The following is an 18987-nucleotide window of genomic DNA, read 5'->3' as shown; positions in this document are numbered from 1 at the left end:
AAGTTTTAAGCGATATTTGGGAAAAGAACATAGTTTGTATTTTATAATCGTCGGCAAGTCACTGACCTGTGTGAAAGTTGAGTACTTTCTAAAAGGATGTCAAATTTTCCAAAATTAACTTTAAGTTTTATATTGTGTGACATTGAGTGGCGCTTAGGTTCGTTTTAAGTGTTAACTAACGTAAACGCCTGAAACAATTAACTCAAGAGTTAAAATATCTGTAAACAGAATATGTACCGTCAGGTAAGCATTTAAGAATATAAACTAATTAATTTTGAATCATTTATGGATAACTTCTTTTGTAAAGGATGCACTCACTTTTGCAAATGGTGCAATTCACGTCGAAGGACTAGCAAGGCCCATAAACTGTGGCTAAAGTGGCAAACGTGACATCCTGAAAAGCTTCAGCGTCTCTTAAAAAAGCTAAACGCCAATATCTGCTCAAAAGTTTCTAACCACCAGTATCATATCAAAACGTAGGAATTTTAGGGTTGTTTAAGTAACACTTTCCTTGAGAGAATTCGATTGAATATAATTGCTCAGGGCCCGGTTGTTCGAAAGCTGATTAACTTAATCCAGGATTAGCGCAAACGTTTGTTTCATGTTTTCAACTTTTTGGTAATAGTTTCTTTTGCTTATTTTTGTTTTTCAAGATTCACGTCTTCGAATGTAAAGTTTTGCTGAATATCAGCGTTGAACAGCATTTGATTTGAGAGTACAGGGAAATAAACGCCTTGGTTATTTTTTTATCTGGGATTAGCGTTAATCGGCTTTTGAACAACCGGGCCAAGCAGATGATTACAAAGATCAGTGCGCGTGCGCAGATCATTGTTATAGGATTCAACGACTTCGTTGGAGGGACCATGGTTGCTTGTTGAACCAAGGGCGTCGCAGAAGATATTCTCGCCAGGAAACAAATAGAATTAAAAGTTAATAAGACTCGAAAATGTAATTTTTTAAAGACTGTTTAAAGTTGAAAAGGCTAAGACTCTTGAAAGATTCTTCAAGATTATTCCAAAATACATGTACAGCGAATATTAAATTTACCATAGTTTGTAATCACGGAAGGAACACAAAATGTGGATCTGGTGGCCAGCGTATTTTTTCATTCTTTTTTCTTGAAGACATAGGGGTAAAGAAATTACTTTAAATTTAAATGGAATTCAGACATGATACAGCTTAAATATTCATATAACGTAAAGGAATTTCCAAGTTTAAATCTCGGAACAAAAGAGAAGTATCATCATTATACTGGGAAAAGGTATTGATTCTAATTGCCTTTTTCTGCAATACAATTAAAGTATGTACCAGCTACGTAAGTATTGCCCCACATATGGTAATACCGTATATAAGGAAAGAGTAAATAAGAGAAATAGAGGATAATACTAATAATAATAATAATAATAATAAACTTGTATAGCGCCGATATCAATATAGCTATTTTCATCAGCGCTTAAAACATAAAACTACATAAAACCTACTAAAACATATTGATAAAATTATGAAAAAGCTTTCTGAAATAAAAATGTCTTGAGTGTCTTTTTAAAAGATGCTATTGAGGGGCTACTCCTAATCGCATAGGGCAGTAAATTCCATAGTTTAGGAACAGCAACAGGAAAAGATCGATCTCCTAAAGTTGTTAAGGTCTTAAATTTCACAGGGTTTAGTAGCAGTCCATCACAGTCGGAGCGTAACTTGTATTTACATGCTTCTTTAAGATTAATAAGTTCTTGGAGATAAAAAGGCGCTAAGCCATTGATAGCCTTATACGTTAACAGTAATATCTTAAAGTCAATTCGAAATTTAACGGGCAGCCAGTGCAGATTATACAGCAGCGGTCTTACATGGCAGTACTTGGATTCCTGAAAAATTAACCTAGCTGCAGCATTTTGGACCCTCTGCAGTTTATTAAGCTGATAGGTTGGCAGGCCATAGAGCAGGCTGTTGCAATAATCGACGCGGCTTGAGACAAATGCGTGAATAAGCGTCTCAGTGGACCGCCTAGAAAGATATTTTCTAATTCTTCTTATATTATACAAGTAATAAAAAGCATTAGAGCAAGTATTATTTACATGAGAATTCATTGAAAGAGTCGAGTCTAACCATGCCCCCAGATTGTTAACTACTTCCTTTGGTCTAATTACGCTGCCTCCAATTATAAGATGATCAATGTTAACCTTGCCTAGTTGTTGCTTGGTACCTATCATTAGAAATTCTGTTTTATCTTCATTGAGAAGTAGTTTGTCATTGGTCATCCAATTGCGTATATCATCCACACAATGCTGAATAGCAGTGACAGCCTCAAATTGCCCAATGCTCTTATTTGGACTAAAGGACACATAAAGCTGCGTGTCGTCAGCGTAGCAGTGAACCGTAGGGAGGTGCGCCTTGATAACGTCAAACAATTTGCTTGCATAAATCGTAAAAAGCAATGGTCCGAGGCAAGAGCCCTGTGGTACACCAAAGTCCAAATTCAAATTCTGAGATAAATTGCCTTGGACCATAACACGCTGTGATCTTCCCCTAAGGTAGGAGCTAAACCATTCAAGTGCCATCCCAGATATACCAAATTTTGAGTGAAGGCGACTAAGTAAAACATTGTGATCCACAGTGTCAAATGCCGCACTAAGATCTAATAAGACCAATAGTGTAACATGCTGTTTGTTCATATTTAACAAGATATCATTTTTCACTCTCAGCAACGCTGTTTCTGTGCTATAATTCTTCCCATAAGATGACTGATTGGAAGGATAAAGATTGTTCTCGCAAATGTGGCTATGAATTTGGTTATAGACGGCTGACTCTGTCAGCTTCGAAACAAATGGTAAGTTACTAACGGGACGAAAATTCTTGAAGAGTATGTCGAGGCCAGGTTTTTTAAGTAACGGTAAGACTAGAGCCTCCTTCCAGGCGACAGGAAAGTGACCAGACTTTAAGGACGTATTTATCAATCTTGTAAGTACAGGCAATAGAACATCACATCGGCTGACCAACGTTGAAGGCATAGGGTCAAGAACACAAGATTTTAAAGACGAATACTGCATAAGAGACTTCACATCTTGTTAGATAGATAGATAGATAGATAAATCGTTTATTAAAAAGAAACACCTTGCAGTCCGGAGACTGCAAATTCAGTGAGGTGGACGAAAGACCACTCACGGAGATACGGCCTCACGGAGATACGAAATTTCTTTTCATTCGTGTGTTGAAAAATATTTCACTCGTTCGCTGCGCTCAATCGTGAAATATTCTTCGACACGAAAAGAGAAATTTCGTATCTCCAAGTAGCCTCGTAATATTCTATTTATTATATAAACAGCAATAAAACACTAAACCATTTCACGAAAGGCATGGAAAGGTGCGTTTTTACATGTAACCATAGCAAGAGTTGTCTTTTCACTGGTGAAGATAATTAACAATTATTCCTCTAGCCCGAATGGGCTCTGAGTCAATAGCCCACGAGGCCGAAGGCCGAATGGGCTATTGACTCTGAGGCCATGAGGGCGAGAGGAATAATTGTTTTAGTAAAATCCAACTAGTTGGTCAAAAAATATCGAGACAAAACATCTTTCGCTAGTTAAAGCTATTGTAGACTTTAATCCTTTTCTGCCGCCAAAACATTACAAATATGGCCGGCGCTTTCGCTACTAGTGGGCTATAACAAATAGCCTATTAGTAGCTCAACCAATCAGAACGCAGCATTGATAATAGACCACTAGTTGGATTTTACTAACACGTTTTATTTTTTTCTGAAGCATCTCAGCAGGCCGGGAAACCATTTTGACTACGGCGCGACAAAACGTTGGATTTTACCTCTTAAAATGCAAGTTTTCGCTCACTAAAGTTCACTTGGTATTCCATTGGTGTTTATATATAAATAAAAACACATCTTTTAAAATGGCAAGAAAAAAGTAATGAGGCAACTTAGCTAGGATCCCAATGCCCTTACCGATTGTGTTGCTTGTAGCTGATGAATGTGTATTCGAGCTTCAGTTATTCTTCATCGATTTGTTCAACTTTTTCTCTGTCGAATTGGGTAAAGAACGCAATTTGCAGTTTGTAATCCTGCCAAATCACTGACCAGTATGAAAGTTGAGCACTTTCTAAAAAGATGTCGAATTTTCCAAAATTAATCCTAGGTTAGTTTTATACTGTGCGAAAGTGGTTGACTTGCTTGTGTGTTCGTTTTAAGTAATGTTCGGGTAAAGAACGTAATTTGCAGTTTCATGATAATCGTCGGCAAGTCACTGGCCGTTGAGAAAGTTGAGTACTTTCTAAGTGATTGCTAAATTTGCAATTTCAGCTTTTAGAATCCCTGTACGGTGGTCAATTCAAATTATCAACTCCGTTGATAAAACCAAATTTTTGTGTACTACTTCCCCACCGACGCAGCACCACAGTTTCTTTAGAAACTACCCCCTTTATTCATTTGTTGTTTAACCGCTGCGCCACTGAGTAAACCTTGTGTTCTAGCCTACTATAAAAACTACACACAACCCATAATTGCTCGAATCACTCTGACGAAGGGCTAACGCTCGAAACGTCAGCTTTTAGAATCCCTGTACGGTGGTCAATTTACCGCATTATCAACCCCATTGATAAAACCAAATTTTTGTGTACTTTCTAAGGCGATGTCGATTTTTCCAAAATTAATCCTAAGTTTTGTATTGCGTGAAAGTGAGTTGCTTGAAGGTTCGTTTTAAGTTATGCTTGGGTAAAGAACGTAATTTGCAGTTTATAATCGTGTCAAATCACTGAACAGTGTGAAAGCTGAGTACTTTCTAAAAAAGATGTCAAATTTTCCAAAATTAATCTTAATGTTTTATATTATGTGAAAGTGAGTGGCTTGTAGGTTCGTTTTAAGTGTTAACTAACGCAAGCGCCTGAAAAAATTTAACTGGTGAGTTCAAATATCCGTATACAGAATATGTACCTTACTTACCTTCTTGTAAGCATCTAAAAATATCGCTTCGTTTAAAGCACGAGAAGCATTTTTTCGTTTTCCGTAACCCTGCACTTGCTTCAAGTTGTTGCCTTGAATTTGCAAATTCACGATCTCGCAAAATACTGTAGTTTCTGCCACAGTGTTTTTAAATGACGGTACACAACGAGCAACGCATGACAGCCAAACTTTCTGGTTCGTATTCGTGACCGTCCTTTTTTCTAATTTCAGCAAAAAAAAACAGCAAACAACTGAATGTCGCTCGTGACGAGAGATATCTTCCAACTTTCTAGCTTCGTTACACTGCAACTTTCACTTTGAAACATTCAGCCAAGTTTTTGTACTCTTGGAGCTGTTTTAGTTTTGGTTTTTGCCTCTCAGGTTGGCAAGCTCTTCTTCCGGAAACGTAGGAAATCTCCCATTTGCAGTGATATCGCTGAAAAAGTCCTGAGAAGTGGAAAAATGTGGCAAATTCCGCCATTGTCAGCTACTACAAACAGAGACAACAGCGCTGACGCTATGCTTTGTGCTGATTGGCTAGTTTCTATCACCTATTGTATTTTGTAGGATTTGATTGGCTTAAACAAAGTGTCCTATATTTTTTAAATTGGACAGTTTGCCTGTATTTAAAGGAAAACCCTAACTGAAACGATCCAAATTAATCCTTAATTGGACAATTAAAGAATAATAGCTATGCTGACAATTGCGGATTAACTACCAGTTATATAATTAGGTGGGAAAAAATCACCGTGCGCACTTGTATCAAGGAAATGGTGGCAGATTTTTTCGCAAAATAAACAAAAATTTTCCCAGTACATACGGGCCCTTAGTATGGTGTTGGACCTGCTTCTTGGAATGTAACTCTTAATCGAATTATTCTTTGATCCCGATTATTTAACAATTAGGCCCGTAGCCCGCAAGGGCTACGGGTCAATAGCCCATGAGGCGAAGCCGAATGGGCTATTGACCCGTGGCCGTTGAGGGCGAAGGGTCTAATTGTTTTAGTATCACCCAACTAGTCGGACAGAAAAGGCAATAATAAAGTTAGCAAATGCGAGTCGAAAATATATTTATTTGGGAACAAAACGAAAGAAAGCGTCACCCTTTTCGCTACTCGATGACTATTACTGACAGTCCTCTAGTAGCGTAGCCAATCAAAATGCAGCATTTGCATTTGTCCACAAGTTGGGTGATACTAATCTTATTTATTTCCATTTGTGCTGTTTTGTTTCACGTTTAATTTTCGTTCAATTTCATATGCTCGAAAGGGCCCTTATTGAAACTTTCACGACTGGCACGTTGAGTAATGAGCCGGCCGAAAAGTTTATAGTGTAGACCGTAGTTGGAAGTTAGTCCCAATTTAACCACTCACAAAATGAAGAACATTGAAAAGAATAAAAATTAAAATAATTTTTCATTTAAAGTTCCTACTGATAGCGAAGATAGATGATAACTTTGTATATTTTAAGATTTTAGAAATTTATATTTTATTCATTTATCTACTTTTTGAAATTTTCTCCATACTCAGTAACTTTATATTTCTATTATTGGAAATAATTTATGGCCCAAACCAGCAGTTCCACATCAGCCTATAGCTGCCCTAATATTTGTCCTGCTTTGTCAAATAAAAGTGCCTTACTTTTCTGTTTTTGATCTTATTTAAAGAGTTTTTGTCACATCTTATCTTGGTTATTTTCCATACAAGGCTTTGAAAGTATTGAGCTTGCATAATCAACGAAATAATAATAATTAATAAAACGAAAACTTGCCAGAAAGTGCTGCCATACCCTTTATGCACTGGCATTTAGTAAGATCTATTTTAGGTTCACTAGTACTTGTATACTAAGGAGAGTGAAATGTTAAACCTTTACAAATAAATACTGATAGTTATTCACTATAACTTTGCCCTTTTCTGGGCCTCGTATTTTTCTTTTCCACTTTTTTTTTAAATGAAGATTTAAAAATATCTGGAATCGCTAATATTAAAATAGAAATCTATTTAAACACCCACATCTATTTAATTCCCCGTCAGTTTTACGGACTTGACCGAACGCAGAGATTACAATATTGATGAACACTTAAACCCTTCATGTTTAATGACGTTCACTAGTAAAACAATTTAAAACACCAACGAATACTCAAGCACTGGTCCTCAGTGATGAGTATTTTGGGAGTTCGCTCAATATAAGAAAGAAACGAACTGGATAAAAGGGAGTTTCCATTCGGTAAGGCTAGCTAAGAGATTCCCCTTGGCGATTTAGCTTTTCAAGATGGTGAGAGTAACTTGTGTCATCGTTTTGTTCCTGGCTACGTTTCCTCTTTTGGCGATAAGTGCAGAAAGCGAGAATATTTCTCCCCTAGAAGAATTAATAATGGAAAACGATGAACGAGCCTACGACGACGAGCTTTCTTTTGACCGGTTAACAGAAGAACTAAAAGACGGTAAAGGATGAAATAATTTCTGATTTACTTGCTCTTTGCAAACAGGAGTCCCTTTCTCGAAAAGTCCCGAAAACTTTTGGGGCCCAAAACTGCCATCCACTTGTTTTGGAAAGCTGGTCTTTTAACCATCGATTTTAGATAGCAAAAAGCAAAACGATTGTGGAGATTCATGACTTAAAACCTCTCCGTTCTTGAGATAAAGAGAGAATTTTGACATTCGAATAAGGTCTGGGGCCCGTTTCTCGAAAGTCCCAAAACTTTACGGGCCATTTTCGGGTGTCACAATTCCCTGAAAACATGTTGAAAGATCGCCTTTCCAAAGCAAGCTATTGGCAGTTTTACAAATGGCTTTTAGGGTCCAAAACGTTTTCGGGACTTTCGAGGGTCCGAAAGTCCCGAAAACGGGCCCCTGGAAACTTTCGGGATTTGCGAGAAACGGACACCATCATACTTAATTACCTCGTTGTTCGTGAGTATAATCGCCATTTTTAAGTGGCTAGTGTTTAGCTAACTTTTAAATTGTGGGTTTTCCCCGCTTATGCCTCCGTGACCATTCTGATATGAAATAGAAAACTGGAAGATAAAATTAGGCAAACTGAACTGCGATCTACAAGCTCGTCCAATTTAAGCTCTGAGCTAAACAGGACGCTAACGCTGACAATGCCTCTACGAGCTAGTTTTAAGGGCGTCGTCGAACGAAATTTTAAGATTACAAGTAGTGATTATTCAAGGCATTCGCGGTATAACCGAGCCATTTGTCCCTATTTTTAGTTTTCGCCTAGGGCAGGATGTATCAACAAAAATAAGAGTAGTTCTTGAAATTACAATATGTCACGTTCTTTCCAATATTATATTTTTGCATTCCGAAATCATGATCTCCCCTTTACTTTAGAAAGCCTTCATGAATCTGTTATACGTTCCCCATCAACTCTTGTCAGTATTCATGTAGGGGTTCACATTTCTTTGTAATCTTGTTTCTGACATTGTTGGAGGAATCGACATCTACCTGGGTAAAGTCGCTGAAATAAAATAACCATTAAGCAACAAATTTTAAATTTTAAATTGTAAATTGCAATCTCTAAACCCCAGACAAAACCAGCTCTCACATTAACATTTTAATTTTGCGCAGAATCCATGGAAGACGACGAAAATTTGCTTGAAGGAAAAGAAGACGCTGCGGAGATGGAAAGCAATGATAATGATGAAGGTAACAGATATCCCTTAATAATTTTTTCGTAATGATAATAATAATAAACATATATTGGGCGAGGTTGAGCAAAGTATTAATCTGCAAGACACTGACAAATCACTATATTTTGCGATAAGCGAGTTCAATAATTGTTTTATCATTCGATGACTGAGTTTGTTTTTTTACAACTCCCAGCAATTAAATCACTTTCTGAAAGCTCAGGAAAGCGAACTGCCATTTTCACACAAGAGCGCAGGCTTCAATTACGCATGAGCAGTTTATTATTTGCAGCAAAACACTTATTTGTGGGCAGTTATTTGCAGGTCACGTGCTGCACTCTCGGCCAATGAAAAGAAAGGAAAAGTACATCGAAGGAAAATGAAATTTATTTAATTGTTGAGTATATTTAGTGCTGAGGTTCTATTTGGGGACACCGCTGTACAGAAATCGAATCAACACATCAAATCATAAGTTGGTTTTTTTGAGGGAGTTGAGGGGCAAGCCGGAATAACTGGAGAAAAACCTCTCGGAGAAGAGTGGAGAACCAACAAAGTCATCCCACATGTGACACTGCGTCTGGGCCGATGAATTGATCCCAGGTCAATGTTGGGAGACCAGCGCATTCACTACTGCGCTATCCATGTTCCTTTTCCTCAGGTGGACTGTTAAGTCACTACTTGCGATGAAAGAAATATCATATTATGCCAGTGCTAGTCACTCTTCAGATGCGGCAAAAATAGTTCTTCGTTTGATAATTAACAAAATGTCCTGCTATTGTCAAGAAAGAGTTTGAAGTTACTAATCCCGAAGTCATTTTTGCGCTCAGCTTTCAGCGAAGACCCGGAAAATGACATTGTCCCGGATGGAGAAGAAGATGAAGACAGCGAGGATATGGATGAAAACGAAGGTATAACTCTTTTGATACATTTTGGGGTGAAGGCCGGGGTGGGGGCGTACTCAAAAGATGATTTGGTAGGGAGATACGGCCCGGCCGCTCAAACCCTGACCCTGTTTAAGATATAAATCTCCCATTTTCCCTATCCTGTTTAAGACAGAAATCAGAGTTTTCAGACCTTATTTGATACCCCATTCGCATCAACAAGACATGTTTAATTAAACTGAGTTTAACAAAATGAAAATCAGTCACAGAAAAATGAAGGACTGGCCTTTACTTGAGATTCAGGTGATTTTCAATACATGCTTTGATCTGTGCTAAATTAGTAGTGAGCAAAAATCTGTATACATGATTTAAAAAGAAAATACTTTGAAACCGTGTTTAACTAAACATGTTCAAAGCTGGTTAAGCTTTGGTGTGAACGAAGCAAAAGGCATTTAACCCAAAATCATACCCTGTTGAAGACTAGCATGAAATAATGATACATTTCTGTAGTTTCGTAATGTAGGTCAGTTGTATGGAAGACAGTCACCTGAAACTCTATCACAAATAAACAGCCACAACGTTTTGTAGTTACTACTTATCTTTTTCGTAGTGTGATACTGAAGCTGTAACGAAGCTGTAATTATCAAAGTCAAGGGAAGCCTACCAATAACTGGTGGTTTGTGGCCAGACATTGAGCTTATCCTGTTTAAGCCATTAGGTCAAAGTATCTGGCTTCAAAGGAAGACGCTATGACAAAAAATCTTAACATCCTTCTATCAACAAATCAAATAAATTGTCTTTCATATATGCATGGTCTCCTCATACCTGGACCCTGCGAGCAGAGCCTCTCTAAAGCCCACCAGAGGGTGAGCAAGACAGGCTCTGCAGAAATCGTGTCAAGTCTTTTAAGTCGCCGCAGCCCAAGTTTCTGGGCTATTAACTCCAGCCAAACCGGTGCAGGCAGCCTGCGCATCATATTTTTGGCAACGCGAAGGTCAAAATCGAGCCAGTACGAAAATCAATATGACGTATTGGGGTGCGATCGAGGCTTGGCCTGGGTTTGACATTGTCTCCAAGCAACGGCTTGCGCATACTCAATAAAGACCTTACACGATTTCTGCAGAGTCCTTTCTTTCTCGTCGAGTTAAGAAAGGCTCTGCTGGCAAGGTGCATATCTGCATCCTCTACTGCAGAATCACCATAAGCTCACAAAAGGGACCAGCGCCTTGCGTGAAAACTCAATTGGTACGCCACTGTACCGGTATCACTGAGGTCATGGCTTCAAATCTCGTTCGAGCCTTAATTCTTCAGGCCTTCCTGCCGTTTATAATTGCGATGATCAAAACTCTTAAGATATCTACAGTTCGGAAGGGAGAACTAGTTAATCCTCGCACTTAGAGCGGTTTTCAAATGAGTGTCGTAAAATCAAATCCAAAGTAATTACTTTGACCAATCAAAAAGGACGGAGACAATCCAGTAAACCAATCAAAACCTCGAAGTAATTACACGTAGCCGACACAAAGCGCGGGAAAATGTGCACGCGCGAGCCATGATTGGTTTTGGTTTCACTTCTGATTGTTTGAAAATTAGTGCGAGAACTTTGAACCAATCACTGAGTGAAGTAATTGTAAACCAAAGCAATTCGCTAATTACTTTCGACACTCAATTGAAAACCACTCTCTCTATCAGGACAATTTCAGTTAAGTGTTTCTCTTTTAATCACCAGTAAACATCCAGGGGGATTCAACGGGATTTGAACCCATGACTCCTCTGCAATGCCAGTGCAATGTTCTAACAACTGAGCTATGAAGCCACTCAGCCACCGATTTCATCATAGTTAATCGAGGGACTGGTTATGAAACCTTAGAACCTTCAAAAGCGAGAACGCGAGAACACTGTTGTCGCAATCGATGTTGAATCGACCGTGACCCTGCATAATCTTTTGTTTTCGCTTTGCACGGGTTTGTAAATTAGTTGCGCATAATTTAATCAAAGGATTTGAGTGGTTATCGTCTGGAGAAAAGGCGTGTTTTGAGCAAGGTAAGTAAAAGTCTCTGCTTACGAGCCAAAAGGCTCATCAGGCCGGCGCTTATCTCCGGTTTCTGTAGCATGAAGCGACTAGGAGTATTTCTGCTCCCCCCCTGGATGGGATGCTAGTCCATCGCAGGGTTACCCCCAGCATTACGCCGGTACCCATTTATACACCTGGGTGGAGAGAGGCACCGTGAGAGTAAAGTGTCTTGCCCAAGAACACAACACAATGTCCCCGGCCAGGCCCCGTACCCAGACTACTCGATCCGGTCTTGAGCACACTAACCATGAGGCCACCGCGCCTCCCACGGGCGAGCAAGGGCAAGGCCAAAAATACGGACAAAAACATGAAACAAAGGAATTTGCTGACTTTCATAACCATCTCCATGCATTAACTATGATTTCATCAAAAAATACAACAGTCTCAGTGTCACCCACTTTTTAATAAACAGACGATAAGCCTCCACACTGAGTAACGTTGATTCCAATTTTACGAGGACAAATCCCCTCTCTGTATTACTGATATTCACTTTAGAGGATAAAGATATCGGAAGAAGTAAAAAATTCTACTCTTTACATAGTAGTAATTTAGATATTATCTAAATATTTGTAACAAAATACTACTTCCGATACAGCGACATTTACATTGCTGAGTATCTTTTCTCCATTAGAGATTATTAGTTTAAAAATCTGGGAGACACTACTAAATTATCTTCCGGTTGCCGTCCGCGTCTAAGCTCCCTAGAACCTTAAACAGCTGTCAAGTTTATTGGAAAATGAAACTCTTATTATTAAATGAGGAATGATGACGAGAATATTCTCGGAAAAAATCAGAGTGCTTGCTATAACATTAGTCGAACGTAAGACTTAGCTGCTATACCACTGAATGTGTGGGAGACATATGGAAGCTAGACCATTAAAGTTAGGGATAACATACCAATAGACCTTATTCACGATAGCCGCCATGTTGGATTTGCCTTTATCATGCAAATTAGCTACACACCTCTGAGGGAGCAAACAACACTATTTCGAGAGATTATAACGAACATCTTAGTCACACAGATGACTTGTTTCACGCTCATTGAATGTTTATCACCTAAGGAGTAAAATAGAATGCTTACACAAGTTACTTCGATGTTTTTTTAGCGAAAATTGAGCAGATAACGAAGTAGAAAGTCAAAATGTCGGAGGTAATCAAAAGATATAAAATTATTGTAAAAGGTACAATTTGAAAACCAACATGGCGGCTATCGTGAATAAGGGCTATTATACCCTTTTCAGTTTGAGTTGTTACAACAAGATGATTATTTTATTCAGAGTCCAGTGAAGATCAGGAAGATTATGCAGCTGAATCGATTGAAACGAATGAAGACAGTGTTAACCAAGAGAACAACACTTTGTTGACAGACAAACAAGGCAATAACTGGATCAAAAAATTTCTAAACAACCCTCTCAGGTCCATAAAATTTGCCTATGATGATGAGGTCACGACAGTGAAGTATTTCATCTGCTAATATTCGATCCCTATGTAGTCTTCGTGTCGATTTACGGTATCCAACTCGACCAATACTGCTCTGCAAATTTAACAAAGTCTTTAGTTAATTCCAAATGCGAATATCGTTCACTCCATTTCGGCTAGATTCTAGAAAACTCCGACGTTCACTTTTAGGAGTTATTCAAAGTTCCAGGGAGGCGGAGTGTTGTATATATTGGGGGGGGGGGGGGGGCTAACACGCAAGCCCTGGAGACGCTAAATTGTAAGGGGGGTTCTGAGGGAATTCTCCGCCAGAAAATTTTGTTTTAAATATTTGAAGCTCGAAATGCTACTTTCAGCATTCTCGACGAGATATCCAAAAAATAAACATGGGTCACCCCCCCCCCCTCCCCCCCACCTCCCAAATCCGCCGTTTCTGTCCCCGGAGACCGCAGTCACTTAACGATAAGAATTTTGTCAGTGATTTGAACAGCTTGGACATTGACGTCTTTGTAAAACTAACCAAACCCCGGTGTGAATTATTGAAAACTTCCAAATTGAGAACGACCTCTACAGAATCTATTGCTCGTTTTTTAAGCCACGCGTGCATTTAAATTTAAGAAAAGGCAATGACAACACCAAAAAGCAGTGATATCATTGATTAAAAAAAGAAAAATGATCGTTCTGCACGTGTGGCACGCATTTCTGGAAAAATTGTGAAATCAGTTAAGGTAGCTCAAACTTATATTTTAAAGTGACGTTTCCGTCGCCGTAGCCGTCGTAGTTGCTTATACTTCCTTACTACGTGACGCCGCACCGTGGTGGTATTCTTTTTAAGTCCTGAAACTTGGCAATGAACGAGTATTCTAGAATTACTGACACATAAGTAATACCCATCACTTTAAAGAGCTTTCTTGCGCTTTCAATGACCGCACTGTTTTGCACATCAATCTCGGCTTTTTTTTTTTTTTTCATGAAAGCCCGACTGTAATCGGCAAGTGATACCTATATATCATGATTACCTAGCCTGACTGCCTTCTTTTTAACCCGTAGGTGGAAATACCACTCTCGCTTCAGCGGCCCTTGGGATGTGTGGAAGCGGTCTATACGATCCCATCAATCAACGCTGCTGCGCTGGAAGGATTCCTTACAGTCATTCATTATACGTTTGCTGTTATGGTCGCATTGTGTTAAAGACATTTGCACCTACCCAATGTTTGCAAAAATTTAGATGCGGAAGTTCCTTTTACAGTCCTCGTTTTCAGAAGTGCTGTTTTGGTCAGGTAGTGCCCATTCACTATCGATGCCGACGACGTCGGTGTAATCGGGTTCCATATGTGTTACACACCCAAAAATGCTGTCACGGTCGAGTTATTCCCAGGGGCATGCCCTGCACTCCATTTCCCATACATTTCCGGTGTGGTGGCCTTCCATACAATTCTCGGGTTCACAAATGCTGTTACGGTCAAATTTTGCGCATCAAAGATAGATGCACCAAGAAGCCCTGCGGACTCTCGTTCTACGTTCCGCGCACCCAAAGATGCTGTCACAATCGTGTATCTCCCAGAAAGGTGCCATGCCCACGAATTCCCCAGTTCCAGTGTGGTGGCCTCTTTTTTGACCCACGGAAACGTCGATGTTGCTTCGGCCAGATAATTCGTCGTCGTGCCCGTTGTACCAGTCTTCGTTGCGGAAATTCTTTCTATGTTCCACGCACTCAACGATGCTGTAACAACCGAGCCATTCCAAGGAGTGTGCCATGCTTCAGAAACTCAGCCTCCGTCATATGTGGTGGTTTACCACCTACCCAATGTTTGCAAAAATTTAGATGCGGAAGTTCCTTTTACAGTCCTCGTTTTCAGAAGTGCTGTTTTGGTCAGGTAATGCCCATTCGCTATCGATGCCGACGACGTCGGTGTAATCGGGTTCCATATGTGTTACACACCCAAAAATGCTGTCACGGTCGAGTTATTCCCAGGGGCATGCCCTGCACTCCATTTCCCATACATTTCCGGTGTGGTGGCCTTCCATACAATTCTCGGGTTCACAAATGCTGTTACGGTCAAATTTTACGCATCAAAGATAGATGCACCAAGAAGCGCTGCGGACTCTCGTTCTATGTTCCGCGCACCCAAAGATGCTGTCACAATCGTGTATCTCCCAGAAAGGTGCCATGCCCACGAATTCCCCAGTTCCAGTGTGGTGGCCTCTTTTTTGACCCACGGAAACGTCGATGTTGCTTCGGCCAGATAATTCGTCGTCGTTCCCGTTGTACCAGTCTTCCTTGCGGAAATTCTTTCTATGTTCCACGCACTCAACGATGCTGTAACCACCGAGCCATTCCAAGGAGTGTGCCATGCTTAAGAAACTCAGCCTCCGGCATATATGGTGGTTTACAATACAACCGTCGGATAAAATCAAGAACGGGTTAAGAATCATCGTTATGCCAGTAGAACAAGCCCCAAAGTTTTAGTAGAAGTTTACTGTGTTAACTAAACCAACAGACTGAGATTATTGTAAGTGAAATTATGACAGTAAGCTTAGATCTATAGTAAAATGCTAGTTTTACCCGTTATTTTGATACTTCGTTTCTTTTATAACTTCAAAAGGCAGTGTTGCTTCAGTGGCGATCAAAATGATAGACCTATATTTCAGTTGTTAAAAATCATGTTTTATTTAGTTCTTTGAAACTGTTTTTGTTGTATGAGTGTAAGCCAGTTTCTAAAGAAAAGATGACCCTTAACATCAGGCTTTTACCGTGATAATAGAAAAGAGACGTGACATTTGCAGCATTCAAAGATCACAAAATAAAAGGGAAACGACGGATGATTTTTTTTCCTTTTCTTCTGCATAACAAATGAATAAAATCATCAGCAATAAAGAAGACGTTTTTCTTTTCATAATAAATTTCCTAGTTCTTTATAGGGCTTACTCCCTCGAGTGGTGTTTTTAAGCAAAGTGAAAGAATGTGTTTGCATTCGAAAGTAGTTCAATTCCTGGAATAATAGTTGGGGAACTAACAAATCCGCTGCAAAGTTAGAAAAAAATAAAATTAAGGTGGCCCTGATTCCGCTTCAGAGAATTTTTTATACCTCTGCAGAGAGATTTATCCTAGCCTGCTAACCACTTTACAGCAATAAAAAATGGGGGTCACCAAGTTCGTTTCTGAGACATAAGCTTTTGAAGACAAAATACAGGGCAATTATTTAGAAGGCTTTTTCGTTGCTATGATAAACTTTTACGTCACATTAAAGAGTGCACCTTGTTAAAGTAAAGGCATGATTGATGTTTCATTTGGTACCATAACATTTGATGTTATGTGAAACAATTGGGGTAGATTCAATCCTTCCAAATAGTACAGTTGGTTGAAAGTGTTGGTTTGAGCCTCAAGGAAACGAAAGGCTACAGGCAGCCTATACCATGGCCTTTAACTTAGACCATTTCCGTCGCAAGGGTCAAACTGATGGTATTTGGATATCCGGGTCATGTAACGCAAACCGAATGTTTAACATACGTTTTAAACTGAAACCCTAATTTAATTCAAGGCTCTGTTGCATTTTGCGATCTTTCATGCAACTTCTCTTGAAACACCATAGCGAAACAAGTTGCAAGTTGCACACTTTACCATTGCCAAAAACAAGGTGAGGCAAATTGCAGAACCCTTCCGGGAAAGTAGAATCCATTGCTACTTTGCGCTTTGGTTTACCCAAATTAGCAACGAAGGTTTCAAGCAATGCGTGCTGTGAAATCTGCCCTGCAACTTCTGTCTCAACGGATTGCGTCATCAGCCAGTGAAATGTTCTTTTAACTTCATGAGATCATCGAAAGCGAGACAAATTGCAAGAAACGTTGCCCAGTGTAACAACCGTCAAGCGAATAGCTTTGCAGTGTGAGAACTCTTGTCGAAACAAAATTGAGAGACAGTGTAACAGCGCCTTTATGGGTCAAGTAAGTAAGGAAACCATCTAAAGTTAACGGTGGATAAGACAATTCACTGTCCATTTGCTCATCATATAACTTTATTAGAAATCATAAATATGCTCCGTTTTACAAAATGTATAAAAATGTGTCTTCCAAACGCACATACAAAATTAGTTTGTAAAGGTAGAGATCTGTAGATTAATGTTTATTTTTTGAGAAATGTTACTAAAAAGGTTCGAAAACGAAAACACTCGGAAAAGCCATATTAAAACACCAGGCATTAAGCACCCTGAAAAGAAAACAGTGTTAAAGTCGGTGATTAGATGTAATAACTGTGTATAATTATCTACAGTTTGTTTGTAGGTATGGGCACCGATTTTAAAAGGGTTTCCTTTCAAGGGTGTTTTCTTTTCGATAGCCTCGGTGTGGATAGTATCCAAACAAGACGACATAGCTCTGGTTTCAAAAGGTTTGCATGTGTTTCTCAATTGCTACTCCGTCCATGAAAACAGTGGTTTCTTTTCGTCGTGGTGTAAACATAAAAACAAACAATATTAAGTTGAGCCACAGACAGTCTGGAAAAGTTAAGTAGTCAAAATGAAATATACTACAACAATAAAGGATTTGTTTGGGATGCCAATATGACCGTCATTTTATTTTTTGCTTTGCTTTTTTCTTGTTTGCGGGTGGGGGTGGACAGGGAGATAGCCCCTTCAAAAGTACTTGTTGTAGATTGCAAAGGTACGTTTTTTCTACAACTAAGCTTTTAAGTGGCTCCGGAATTAGAACATTTACAAACGTGTACCCCTACTTCACATTTCAAGCATTAATGTGCACATTAGTCTGACATAGTATTCAGTGAATACTTTTTATGAAGACAGAAAATTCCAAGAAAAAGATCATTAATTTTTTACTTCTCATGCTTTGAGCAAAACGTATTTAATGTCGTGATACTTGCATACCTCTGCCAAACGAGCTCGTCGCAATCGTACTTTTCGTTTGAAGCTTATTACACATATGACGAGGCGCTGTGCACTAGTCAATATCTGAGTAAAAAAGAGAAGACAAATAATTAATTTAGTGAGTGAAAAAGCCAGTTAATCAGCCAGTCAAACCAGACACTCATTTACCCAGTCACAGGAATTCAGCAAGCCAGTCAGCCATTAAGTCAATTACACAAAAAGAAAGTTTCCCCCTTTAGTGTCAGTCAGTCACTTAGCCAGTTAGGCTGTCAGCCAGCCATTCTGTTAATCAATCGAGTAAACTTCGCTTTACGTATCTTCTCAAAAAAATCCCATTCACTTGAGTCCTACTATGATCAAAAACTCACTTCCTTTTTTTCTGATTTTAAAAGTGTGTTTGCTTAACACCTGACTGGCAAAGTTTTCAAGCTCAGTGAGCTTTGATTTTTATCCAAAGGCTGTTTACTTTGAGTGTAAGGTCTGGATTTCACTGTCCGCCGTTAGTCACGTTCAAAACTGACCGATTGGACCAAAGAGAGTTGGATCTTGAGAATGAGACGTCATTTACTCACAAGCTTAAAATTTCATCGCGTAAATGCAGCTTATTATATATGCAAAACACGAGTTTAAAAGTCTAAAACCGCGAAACTCCAGTGCTGCGTACACACGCATTGCATTCTTAAACTAATGACTCTTTCACGTTATTTTCTCCTTGATCCAGCTCTCTCAAGATTCTAGAGTTAGTAATCACGTACATTAAATGGGAAAATTCCATTTAAAATAAACAGGTGTATTTTTGAAGGAAGCCTTAAAACTGGGGTCACTTAGTGTTAGTTATCATAGTTTTGAGATGCAAAGAAAAAAAAATGATTTGTTTTGGTCGTAGTAAAACTTTAAACGTTCCAATTAAATTACCAGTGCAATTTGTGAGATCCGCCATTACCCTGTATCCCGATTGACAGCTGCATTTAAGACTGCCTGCAGTGTAGTGGCAAATGTGATCACACATGTGGCATCCCAAAATGCACTCATCAACATCTAAAAGGAAAGAAAGAAGAAAAAAAAAACTAAATAAAAACCACATACGAATATTATGTCATGGCATGATAAGAATTAGCAGCATTTAGCCAATTGCGAATCGCCGGA

At 39.1% G+C, this 18987-nt stretch overlaps 1 protein-coding gene across 2 annotated transcripts; it reads left to right on the top strand.

Moving 5' to 3' along the window:
• The first annotated feature begins 7199 nt into the window (after positions 1 to 7199).
• Positions 7200 to 15770, top strand: LOC137974634 (acidic leucine-rich nuclear phosphoprotein 32 family member B-like). Of its 2 annotated transcripts, XM_068821549.1 has the most exons (4): positions 7200 to 7384; positions 8514 to 8591; positions 9400 to 9480; positions 14012 to 15770. In XM_068821549.1, exons 1-4 carry the CDS (start codon positions 7213 to 7215, stop codon positions 15388 to 15390), a joined length of 1710 nt encoding a protein of 569 aa, XP_068677650.1. In that variant the 5' UTR covers positions 7200 to 7212; the 3' UTR covers positions 15391 to 15770. The 2 variants fall into 2 exon arrangements, with proteins under 2 accessions (XP_068677650.1, XP_068677652.1); XM_068821551.1 differs by lacking the exon at positions 14012 to 15770 and having other exon boundaries at positions 9400 to 9714.
• The last annotated feature ends 3217 nt before the right edge of the window (positions 15771 to 18987 follow it).

Source organism: Montipora foliosa, chromosome 11 (genome assembly GCF_036669935.1).
Source record: "Montipora foliosa isolate CH-2021 chromosome 11, ASM3666993v2, whole genome shotgun sequence".
Lineage (NCBI taxonomy): Eukaryota > Metazoa > Cnidaria > Anthozoa > Scleractinia > Acroporidae > Montipora > Montipora foliosa.
This window is presented reverse-complemented; position numbering and strand designations above follow the sequence as displayed.

What these genes read in the sequence shown, in the direction of transcription:
- LOC137974634 (XM_068821549.1), top strand. Translation starts at nt 7,213, where the DNA reads ATGGTGAGAGTAACTTGTGTCATCGTTTTGTTCCTGGCTACGTTTCCT. An exon ending in AACAGAAGAACTAAAAGACG is followed by an intron (nt 7,385 to 8,513) that starts GTAAAGGATGAA and finishes AATTTTGCGCAG; the next exon opens with AATCCATGGAAGACGACGAA. An exon ending in GGATATGGATGAAAACGAAG is followed by an intron (nt 9,481 to 14,011) that starts GTATAACTCTTT and finishes TTTAACCCGTAG; the next exon opens with GTGGAAATACCACTCTCGCT.